General features: G+C 42.2%; 1 protein-coding gene across 5 annotated transcripts in view; it reads right to left on the reverse strand.

Annotated features, from left to right (window-relative positions):
* Positions 1–6,836: 6,836 nt before the first annotated feature.
* LOC129865995 (F-box only protein 41-like) overlaps positions 6,837–12,077 on the reverse strand; it is a 63,961-nt gene continuing 58,720 nt past the window's right edge. For 4 of the 5 annotated variants that reach the window (XM_055939124.1, XM_055939126.1, XM_055939125.1 and 1 more), the window contains 3 exons: positions 11,836–11,994; positions 11,250–11,365; positions 6,837–7,593 (listed from right to left, as the gene is read on the reverse strand). In XM_055939124.1, coding sequence (XP_055795099.1) covers positions 7,531–7,593; positions 11,250–11,365; positions 11,836–11,994 — 338 coding nt within the window. In that variant the 3' untranslated portion in view covers positions 6,837–7,530. The remainder of the gene's footprint in view (positions 7,594–11,249; positions 11,366–11,835; positions 11,995–12,077) is intronic. The other variant, XM_055939128.1, reaches the window with a different exon arrangement.

Here is a 12,077-nt window from a genome sequence, read left to right on the forward strand (position 1 = left end):
GGCCGGCTTCATGACATACGGCTCAACGCTCAGTCTAGCCCGGCCGATACGTGGAGCTGAAATGTACCGAACCGGGCTATGCACGCGTACAGGAGACACCGTGCGCTCTACTGCGTAACACGGTGTCTGCCCGTACTCCCGCTCTCCACGGTAAGTACAGGGAGTAGGCGCAGGTTTCCTACCTGACTTCGCCACACTCCCTTTAAGGCCCCCCCCAAGAAATTTTTGGGGTGTACTCACGGGTTTCCAGCCTTGTCTCCGTGCTGCCTCCTCATATCGCCTCCTCTCGGCTTTCGCTGCCTCCAGCTCTTCACGAGGGAGGCGATATTCTCCAGGTTGATCCCAAGGTCCATCTCTTTCCAATTCGTCCTCCCAACTCCAGAGATCCTGTGTAGGTAGGTCCTGTTGCCGCCTTCCATGCCGCTTGGTCCTATGGTGGGTAATTCTGTCACGATCGTGTGGCGGATTAACGGACCAAAATGCAGCTTTTGGAAAATAAGCCATCTTCTTTTATTATAACACGAAGATGAACACGACACAAAAACACTTTAACAAAACAACAAAACAACAAAACGACCGTGAAGCTACAAACGTTGTGCACAAACATACAGGCTACTAACGTTCTTACATAGACAATTACCCACCACCAATGAGAGCCTATGGCTACCCTAAATAAGGCTCCCAATCAGAGACAACCGAAATCAGCTGTCTCTAATTGGGAACTCATTCAGGTAACCATAGACTCTCCTAGATAACTAACCAACATAGACAACACTAGACATATACACTCAACACAAAACCATCTACTACACCCCATAACCCCTTTACCAAATAAACACCCAAAACCAACAAAACATAAACATTACCCATGTCACACCCTGACCTAACTAAAATAATAAAGAAAACAAAGAATAATAAGGCCAGGGCGTGACACCATCCTACCAGGTGTATTACTACTGATCTGTGATTAAACCATCCTACCAGGTGTATTACTACTGATCTGTGATTAAACCATCCTACCAGGTGTATTAGGAGTGTTACTACTGATCTGTGATTAAACCATCCTACCAGGTGTATTACTACTGATCTGTGATTAAACCATCCTACCAGGTGTATTACTACTGATCTGTGATTAAACCATCCTACCAGGTGTATTACTGCTGATCTGTGATTAAACCATCCTACCAGGTTTATTACTACTGATCTGTGATTAAACCATCCTACCAGGAGTGTTACTACTGATCTGTGAATAAACCATCCTACCAGGTGTATTACTACTGATCTGTGAATAAACCATCCTACCAGGTGTATTACTACTGATCTGTGATTAAACCATCCTACCAGGTGTATTAGGAGTGTTACTGCTGATCTGTGATTAAACCATCCTACCAGGTGTATTAGGAGTGTTACTGCTGATCTGTGATTAAACCATCCTACCAGGTGTATTAGGAGTGTTACTACTGATCTGTGATTAAACCATCCTACCAGGTGTATTAGGAGTGTTACTGCTGATCTGTGATTAAACCATCCTACCAGGTGTATTACTACTGATCTGTGATTAAACCATCCTACCAGGTGTATTACTACTGATCTGTGATTAAACCATCCTACCAGGTGTATTAGGAGTGTTACTGCTGATCTGTGATTAAACCATCCTACCAGGTGTATTACTACTGATCTGTGATTAAACCATCCTACCAGGTGTATTACTACTGATCTGTGATTAAACCATCCTACCAGGTGTATTAGGAGTGTTACTACTGATCTGTGATTAAACCATCCTACCAGGTGTATTAGGAGTGTTACTGCTGATCTGTGATTAAACCATCCTACCAGGTGTATTACTACTGATCTGTGATTAAACCATCCTACCAGGTGTATTACTACTGATCTGTGATTAAACCATCCTACCAGGTGTATTACTGCTGATCTGTGATTAAACCATCCTACCAGGTGTATTACTACTGATCTGTGATTAAACCATCCTACCAGGTGTATTACTACTGATCTGTGATTAAACCATCCTACCAGGTGTGTTACTACTGATCTGTGAATAAACCATCCTACCAGGTGTATTAGGAGTGTTACTACTGATCTGTGATTAAACCATCCTACCAGGTGTATTACTACTGATCTGTGAATAAACCATCCTACCAGGTGTATTAGGAGTGTTACTACTGATCTGTGATTAAACCATCCTACCAGGTGTATTACTACTGATCTGTGATTAAACCATCCTACCAGGTGTATTAGGAGTGTTACTACTGATCTGTGATTAAACCATCCTACCAGGTGTATTACTACTGATCTGTGAATAAACCATCCTACCAGGTGTATTAGGAGTGTTACTACTGATCTGTGATTAAACCATCCTACCAGGTGTATTACTACTGATCTGTGATTAAACCATCCTACCAGGTGTATTATGATGGTCACAGAACAGAAGAATAGGAACAACGGAGTTTAACGTTATGATGACGTTAAGATTGTCAAACTAGGTGTGTTTTCACAAGCTGTTTATTCGTTTGTGGGGTTTGAATAGTGTGAGGATACAACACCATATTTGGTAGAATCACAACATGAGGTACACAATTATACTGTATCTCTTAAAGGGGCAGTAGCCTGAATTGGTTGTACAAAGTTCAATTACAGCATCATTTAATCTGCAGTTATTATTCTGCTATTGATTCTCTTACCAATAATATATACATTTTAATAGTATCTTCTGATTACAATTATTATGTCTCATCTTTCAACTAAATGCAATCTATTAGCTTCCAAAATGTAAGTAGGTATATCTTGCTGTGTGACAACACATTCTGATGGAATGGATTGTCCTGCATTTGGTAAAAAGCCAGAGTGCTTTGAGTGAATGTAGGAAAAATATCTTGGTTCCTTTCTAAACATAGCAATGTGAATGTACAGAGGACTCGGACCACAACATTGTTGCAGTGAACTGGCAAAAGAGTTGAGTCCTCATTCAAAGGCAAGGGCAGTGTGGATTTAAAGATAACTGAGTTATTTGGCTTTTTTAACTCCAGAGTTCACTATAGAGGACTGAGATCAGTTCTTTATAGAGGACTGAGATCAGTTCTTTATAGAGGACTGAGATCAGTTCTTTATAGAGGACTGAGATCAGTTCTTAAAGAGGACTGAGATCAGTTCTTAAAGAGGACTGAGATCAGTTCTTAAAGAGGACTGAGATCAGTTCTTAAAGAGGACTGAGATCAGTTCTTAAAGAGGACTGAGATCAGTTCTTTAAAGAGGACTGAGATCAGTTCTTTATAGAGGACTGAGATCAGTTCTTAAAGAGGACTGAGATCAGTTCTTAAAGAGGACTGAGATCAGTTACTTAAAGAGGACTGAGATCAGTTCTTAAAGAGGACTGAGATCAGTTCTTAAAGAGGACTGAGATCAGTTCTTTATAGAGGACTGAGATCAGTTCTTAAAGAGGACTGAGATCAGTTCTTAAAGAGGACTGAGATCAGTTCTTTAAATAGGACTGAGATCAGTTCTTAAAGAGGACTGAGATCAGTTCTTAAAGAGGACTGAGATCAGTTCTTAAAGAGGACTGAGATCAGTTCTTAAAGAGGACTGAGATCAGTTCTTTATAGAAGACTGAGATCAGTTCTTTATAGAGGACTGAGATCAGTTCTTTATAGAGGACTGAGATCAGTTCTTTATAGAGGACTGAGATCAGTTCTTAAAGAGGACTGAGATCAGTTCTTTATAGAGGACTGAGATCAGTTCTTAAAGAGGACTGAGATCAGTTCTTTATAGAGGACTGAGATCAGTTCTTTATAGAGGACTGAGATCAGTTCTTTATAGAGGACTGAGATCAGTTCTTTATAGAGGACTGAGATCAGTTCTTTATAGAGGACTGAGATCAGTTCTTTATAGAGGACTGAGATCAGTTCTTTATAGAGGACTGAGATCAGTTCTTTATAGAGGACTGAGATCAGTTCTTTAAATAGGACTGAGATCAGTTCTTAAAGAGGACTGAGATCAGTTCTTAAAGAGGACTGAGATCAGTTCTTAATAGAGGACTGAGATCAGTTCTTTATAGAGGACTGAGATCAGTTCTTTATAGAGGACTGAGATCAGTTCTTTATAGAGGACTGAGATCAGTTCTTTATAGAGGACTGAGATCAGTTCTTTATAGAGGACTGAGATCAGTTCTTTATAGAGGACTGAGATCAGTTCTTTATAGAGGACTGAGATCAGTTCTTAAAGAGGACTGAGATCAGTTCTTAAAGAGGACTGAGATCAGTTCTTAAAGAGGACTGAGATCAGTTCTTAAAGAGGACTGAGATCAGTTCTTAAAGAGGACTGAGATCAGTTCTTAAAGAGGACTGAGATCAGTTACTTAAAGAGGACTGAGATCAGTTCTTAAAGAGGACTGAGATCAGTTCTTAAAGAGGACTGAGATCCGTTCGTTATAGAGGACTGAGATCAGTTCTTAAAGAGGACTGAGATCAGTTCTTAAAGAGGACTGAGATCAGTTACTTAAAGAGGACTGAGATCAGTTCTTTATAGAGGACTGAGATCAGTTCTTATAGAGGACTGAGATCAGTTCTTAAAGAGGACTGAGATCAGTTCTTAAAGAGGACTGAGATCAGTTCTTAAAGAGGACTGAGATCAGTTACTTAAAGAGGACTGAGATCAGTGCTTTATAGAGGACTGAGATCAGTTCTTAAAGATGACTGAGATCAGTGCTTTATAGAGGACTGAGATCAGTTCTTTATAGAGGACTGAGATCAGTTCTTAAAGAGGACTGAGATCAGTGCTTAAAGAGGACTGAGATCAGTTACTTAAAGAGGACTGAGATCAGTTCTTAAAGAGGACTGAGATCCGTTCTTTATAGAGGACTGAGATCAGTTCTTAAAGAGGACTGAGATCAGTGCTTTATAGAGGACTGAGATCAGTTCTTTAAAGAGGACTGAGATCAGTTCTTTATAGAGGACTGAGATCAGTTCTTTATAGAGGACTGAGATCAGTTCTTAAAGAGGACTGAGATCAGTTCTTAAAGAGGACTGAGATCCGTTCTTTATAGAGGACTGAGATCAGTTCTTTATAGAGGACTGAGATCAGTTCTTTATAGAGGACTGAGATCAGTTCTTTATAGAGGACTGAGATCAGTTCTTTATAGAGGACTGAGATCAGTTCTTTATAGAGGACTGAGGTCAGTTCTTTAAAGAGGACTGAGATCAGTTCTTTATAGAGGACTGAGATCAGTTCTTTAAAGAGGACTGAGATCAGTTCTTTAAAGCGGAATGTACTGTACGTGAAAATCCTGTAAGACTGCTAACAGCCCTAAGACTGCTAACACCCCTAAGACTGCTAACCCCTAAGACTGCTAACCCCCTAAGACTGCTAACCCCTAAGACTGCTAACCCCTAAGACTGCTAACCCCCTAAGACTGCTAACCCCCTAAGACTGCTAACCCCCCTAAGACTGCTAACCCCCCTAAGACTGCTAACCCCCCTAAGACTGCTAACCCCCCTAAGACTGCTAACCCCCCTAAGACTGCTAACCCCCTAAGACTGCTAACCCCCTAAGACTGCTAACCCCCCTAAGACTGCTAACCCCCTAAGACTGCTAACCCCCCTAAGACTGCTAACCCCCTAAGACTGCTAACCCCCCTAAGACTGCTAACCCCGAGGACTGCTAACACCCCTAAGACTGCTAACACCCCTAAGACTGCTAACCCCCTAAGACTGCTAACCCCCTAAGACTGCTAACCCCCTAAGACTGCTAACCCCCTAAGACTGCTAACCCCTAAGACTGCTAACCCCCTAAGACTGCTAACCCCCTAAGACTGCTAACCCCCTAAGACTGCTAACCCCCTAAGACTGCTAACCCCCTAAGACTGCTAACCCCCCTAAGACTGCTATCCCCCTAAGCCTGCTAACCCCCCTAAGACTGCTAACCCCCCTAAGACTGCTAACCCACCTAAGACTGCTAACCCCCTAAGACTGCTAACCCCCTAAGACTGCTAACCCCCCTAAGACTGCTAACCCCCCTAAGACTGCTAACCCCCCTAAGACTGCTAACCCCCTAAGACTGCTAACCCCTAAGACTGCTAACCCCCTAAGACTGCTAACCCCCTAAGACTGCTAACCCCCCTAAGACTGCTAACCCCCTAAGACTGCTAACCCCCCTAAGACTGCTAACCCCCTAAGACTGCTAACCCCCCTAAGACTGCTAACCCCGAGGACTGCTAACACCCCTAAGACTGCTAACACCCCTAAGACTGCTAACCCCCTAAGACTGCTAACCCCCTAAGACTGCTAACCCCCCTAAGACTGCTAACCCCCCTAAGACTGCTAACCCCCCTAAGACTGCTAACCCCCTAAGACTGCTAACCCCCTAAGACTGCTAACCCCCCTAAGACTGCTAACCCCCCTAAGACTGCTAACCCCCCTAAGACTGCTAACCCCCTAAGACTGCTAACCCCTAAGACTGCTAACCCCCTAAGACTGCTAACCCCCCTAAGACTGCTATCCCCGTAAGCCTGCTAACCCCCCTAAGACTGCTAACCCCCCTAAGACTGCTAACCCCCCTAAGACTGCTAACCCCCTAAGACTGCTAACCCCCTAAGACTGCTAACCCCCCTAAGACTGCTAACCCCCCTAAGACTGCTAACCCCCCTAAGACTGCTAACCCCCTAAGACTGCTAACCCCTAAGACTGCTAACCCCCTAAGACTGCTAACCCCGCTAAGACTGCTAACCCCCCCTAAGACTGCTAACCCCTAAGACTGCTAACCCCTAAGACTGCTAACCCCCTAAGACTGCTAACCTCCCTAAGACTGCTAACCCCCCTAAGACTGCTAACCCCTAAGACTGCTAACCCCCTAAGACTGCTAACCCCCCTAAGACTGCTATCCCCCCTAAGACTGCTAAGACTGTCTGTCTGTCTGTCTGCCTGCCTGTCTGTCTGTCTGTCTGTCTGTCTGTCTGTCTGGCTGGCTGGCTGGCTGGCTTTCTGTCTGGCAGGCTGTCTGGCTGTCCGTCTGGCTTGCTGGCTGCCGGCCCGCCGGCCGGCCGGCTGCCTGTGTGTGTGTGTGTGTGTGTGTTGCATGGGTAAAGTCTCTATTACATCACAGTAATATAGAGGACTGAGATCAGTTCTTTAAAGAGGACTGAGATCAGTGCTTTATAGAGGACTGAGATCAGTTCTTTAAAGAAGACTGAGATCAGTGCTTTATAGAGGACTGAGATCAGTGCTTTAAAGAGGACTGAGATCAGTTCTTTATAGAGGACTGAGATCAGTTCTTTAAAGAGGACTGAGATAAGTTCTTTAAAGAGGACTGAGAGCCCAGCAGCTTCACAACTGACATCTGATGTGTCATCTTTCATGTCTGTGTGATTCCTATTGGCTGATTGATTCTTCTCTCCAGGATGCTGTATCTTCTGATTGGTTGGCAAATGTGTTGTTGAGGTCGCTTCCAGATTCGCTGATTGGCTGTGTGACTGACAGGTCAGTGAGATGTAGGAGGAGGAGGAAGAAGACGAGGAGGAGGAAGAGGTCAAACGAAAACGTCAGCTTTGATCTGCAACACTTCAGACAGACCTGGTCTCTTCTTTAGGGCCTGTAGGAGATACAACAATATACAGTTGACGTTGGAAGTTTGCATACATTTAGGTTGGAGTCATTTAAACTCATTTTCCAACCACTCCACAAATTTCTTGTTAACAAACTATAGTTTTGGCAAGTCGGTTAGGACATCTACTTTGTTCATGACACAAGTCATTTTTCCAACAATTGTTTACAGACAGATTATTTCACTTATAACTCTCTGTATCACAATTCCAGTGGGTCAGAAGTTTACATACACTAAGTTGACTGTGCCTTTAAACAGCTTGGAAAATTCCAGAAAATTATGTCATGGCTTTAGAAGCTTCTGATAGGCTAATTGACATAATTTAAGTCAATTGGAGGTAGGAGGGACTGGTGCAGGAGGGACTGGTGCACTTCACAAAATAGATGGCATCATGAGGGAGGAAAATTATGTGGATATATTGAAGCAACATCTCAAGACATCAGTCAGGAAGTTAAAGCTGGTTGCTAATGGATCTTCCAAATGGACAATGACCACAAGCATACTTCCAAAGTTGTGGCAAAATGGCCTAACCTGTTGAGGCTGGGGGCGCTGTTGTCACTATTTATGCTAATCGTGTAATTTTTGAAACGGCTTCCCACAAAATTCTTGATCGTACAATATGCATATTATTATTATTATTGGATAGAAAACAGTCTATAGTTTCTATAGGAGTTGAAATTTTGTCTCTAAGTGGAACAGAACCCATTCTACAGCAATTTCCCTGACATGGAGTCAGATTTCAGAAATGTTGGCCCCTGATCTGGAGTCAGTTAAAAGGCCACTGTTATTGCTATGACTATACGGACACTGCTTACGTCTTCCCCTGGAGGCCTTTACGTGATGACGATTTGAATGGGGTCGATTGCGCGTTCACAGGCACTATAAATTAAAAAACCCTGTAGCTAGCAACTCTTTTCTTGGTGCGTCATGCGCGTGGAGGACACCGACCCGCACCTGTTCCAAGCATTAGTGTTGGGAGTAATCTTTCTCCGGTCATGTTAAGACTCGTTATAGGAGTTAAAAACATCATAAGGTAGTTAATTTAAAGCGTTTTATAGCAATTTATATCCGTTTAGTGCGATTTTGGGACATTTATTTCTGAAACGCTCTGAATTGCTGGGCACGCTTCCAGTTCATCCCGAACGCAGTTGGCATTTCCACATGGCAAGAGGACAGCTTTCCACCAAAAGACGATTAGACCCAAGAAAGGATCCTTTGCCCAAGATACTGATGGAAGAACAGCTCAAAGTAGGACATTTTTATTATGATAAATCGTGTTTCTGTCGAAAAATGTTAGTGGCTTAGGACGCCATGTTTTTTGACGTAGCTTCGCTTGGCGCAAACTGTATTGAAAAGTAGGATAATTTAAAAAATGTAAATCCGCGATTGTATTAAGAATTAAATTGTCTATCAATCGCTGTCCACCCTATATTTTTTAGTCACGTTTATGAGTATTTATGTATAAGAGTAGATCACTGTCTAATATGGCGCACCAACATTTTCTCACCAGCTGGGCTACTTTTGTCATTGTGTAACCATGATTTTGGTGGCTAAATATGCACATTTTCGAACAAACTGTATATGCATGTTGTAATGTGATGTTACAGGGGTGTCATCTGAAGAATTCTGAGAAGGTTAGTGAAAAAATAATATATTTTGGCGATGTTTACGTTATCGCTCACTTTGGCTAGAATTAATGCTCTGGTAACGTTTGCACATGTGCTATGCTAATATAACGATTTATTGTGTTTTCGCTGTAAGACACTTAGAAAATCTGAAATATTGTCTGTATTCACAGGATCTGTGTCTTTCGATTCGTGTATGCTGTGTATTTTTACGAAATGTTTGATGATTAGTAAGTAGGTAAACACGTTGCTCTATGTAGTTATTCTAGTCCATTTGTGACGGTGGGTGCAATTGTAACCTATGCCATCTACCTGAAATATGCACTTTTTTCTAACAAAACCTATCCCATACCATAAATATGTTATCAGACTGTCATCTAATGAGTTTTTTTCTTGGTTAGGGGCTATAAATATCTTAGTTTAGCCTAATTAGTGATAGCTACTGTTGTTGGTGGACAAATAAAAGATGGTGGATTATGCTAATGTGTTTTTAGCTAATAGATTTACATCTTTACATATTGTGTCTTCCCTGTAAAACATTTTAAAAATCGGACATGTTGGCTGGATTCACAAGATCTGTGTCTTTCATTAGCTGTATTGGACTTTAATGTGTGAAAGTTAAATATTTAAAAAAAATATTTTTTTTGAATTTCGCGGCTCTGCCTTTTCAGTGGGGGTGGGGGGGAGTGCCGCTAGCGGCACCCTCATCCTAGACAGGTTAAGGACAACAAAGTCAAGGTATTGGAGTGGCCATCACAAAGCCCTGACCTCAATCCTATAGAAAATGTGTGGGCAGAACTGAAAAAGTGTGTGCGAGCAAGGAGGCCTACAAACCTGCCTCAGTAACACCAGCTCTGTCAGGAGGAATGGGCCAAAATTCACCCAACTTATTGTGGGAAGCTTGTGGAAGGCTACCCAAAACGTTTCACCCAAGTTAAACAATAATGCTACCAAATACTAATTGAGTTTATGTAAACTTCTGACCCACTGGGAATGTGATGAAAGAAATAAAAGCTGAAATAAATCCTTCTCTCTACTATTATTCTGACATTTCACAATCTTAAAATAAAGTGGTGATCCTAACTGACCTAAGACAGGATATTTTTACTGGGATTAAATGTCAGGAATTGTGAAAAACTGAGTTTAAATGTATTTGGCTAAGGTGTGTGTAAACTTCCGACTTCAACTGTATATAGAGTGTTGTGACTTCAACTGTATTTACAGTAGAGTGTTGTGACATCAACTGTATTTACAGTAGAGAGTGTTGTGACTTCAACTGTATTTACAGTAGAGAGTGTTGTGACTTCAACTGTATTTACAGTATAGAGTGTTGTGACTTCAACTGTATTTACAGTATAGAGTGTTGTGACTTCAACTGTATTTACAGTATAGAGTGTTGTGACTTCAACTGTATTTATAGTATAGAGTGGTGTGACTTCAACTGTATTTACAGTATAGAGTGTTGTGACCTCAACTGTATTTACAGTATAGAGTGTTGTGACTTCAACTGTATTTACAGTATAGAGTGTTGTGACTTCAACTGTATTTACAGTATAGAGTGGTGTGACTTCAACTATATTTACAGTATAGTGGTGTGACTTCAACTGTATTTACAGTATAGAGTGTTGTGACTTCAACTGTATTTACAGTATAGAGTGTTGTGAATTCAACTGTATTTACAGTATAGAGTGTTGTGACTTCAACTGTATTTACAGTATAGAGTGGTGTGACTTCAACGGGCATCATTTGATAATGGATGACCTGTAGTGCTCTGGTCATCATGATAATGGAGATGATAATGGATGACCTCTAGTGCTCTGGTCATCATGATAATGGAGATAATAATGGATGACCTCTAGTGCTCTGGTCATCATGATAATGGAGGTGATAATGGATGACCTCTAGTGCTCTGGTCATCATGATAATGGAGGTGATAATGGATGACCTCTAGTGCTCTGGTCGAAGGTAGTGGATTTTAGGGAATAGGCTGCATAAACCAACGGATAAAGGTTAATTTACCTGTAACGTGTTGACCATCTCATTATACTGTCTCTTAGCTTCAGGACTGTCTGGCTCCTCAAAGTGGTCAGCTATGCCAATCTGCACTACGATGGACCTGAGGTTACAACATGCACCTGGAACATAGAGAGGATGGGGGGAGAAGTCACTACTGAGAAGGAAAAGTTGATATTTTGGGGTTTTAGAATCCTAGATTTGTTGAGGTCTATCAGGTGTAAAGATAAGGGGTTAGAAGTCAGAGGTCAGTAACTCACTGTTAAAGGGCAGTAGTGCTTCAGGTGTAACTGGAGTAGAGGTCAGGGGTTAGATGTCAGTAACTCACTGTTAAAGTGCAGCAGTGCTTCAGGTGTAACTGGAGTAGAGGTCAGGGGTCAGTAACTCACTGTTAAAGGGCAGTAGTGCTTCAGGTGTAACTGGAGTAGAGGTCAGGGGTTAGATGTCAGTAACTCACTGTTAAAGTGCAGCAGTGCTTCAGGTGTAACTGGAGTAGAGGTGATTAGTAGAGGTCAGGGGTCAGTAACTCACTGTTAAAGTGCAGTAGTGCTTCAGGTGTAACTGGAGTAGAGGTCAGGGGTCAGTAACTCACTGTTAAAGTGCAGTAGTGCTTCAGGTGTAACTGGAGTAGAGGTGAGTAGTAGAGTCTCTAGATTCTGTAGTCCTTCTCTACACAGCTCTGCTGCCCCCTCCTGGCCCAACTCAGTAACACGCTCCAACTCCAACACCTGGAGACCCACACAGCTACGAACTACAGGGAGAGAGATACTTGGACTTGACAACACAACTCTGATAGAGACCCAACACAACTCTGATAGAGACCCAACACAACTC

This window comes from Salvelinus fontinalis, chromosome 11 (assembly GCF_029448725.1).
Source record: "Salvelinus fontinalis isolate EN_2023a chromosome 11, ASM2944872v1, whole genome shotgun sequence".
In the NCBI taxonomy this organism is placed as follows: domain Eukaryota; kingdom Metazoa; phylum Chordata; class Actinopteri; order Salmoniformes; family Salmonidae; genus Salvelinus; species Salvelinus fontinalis.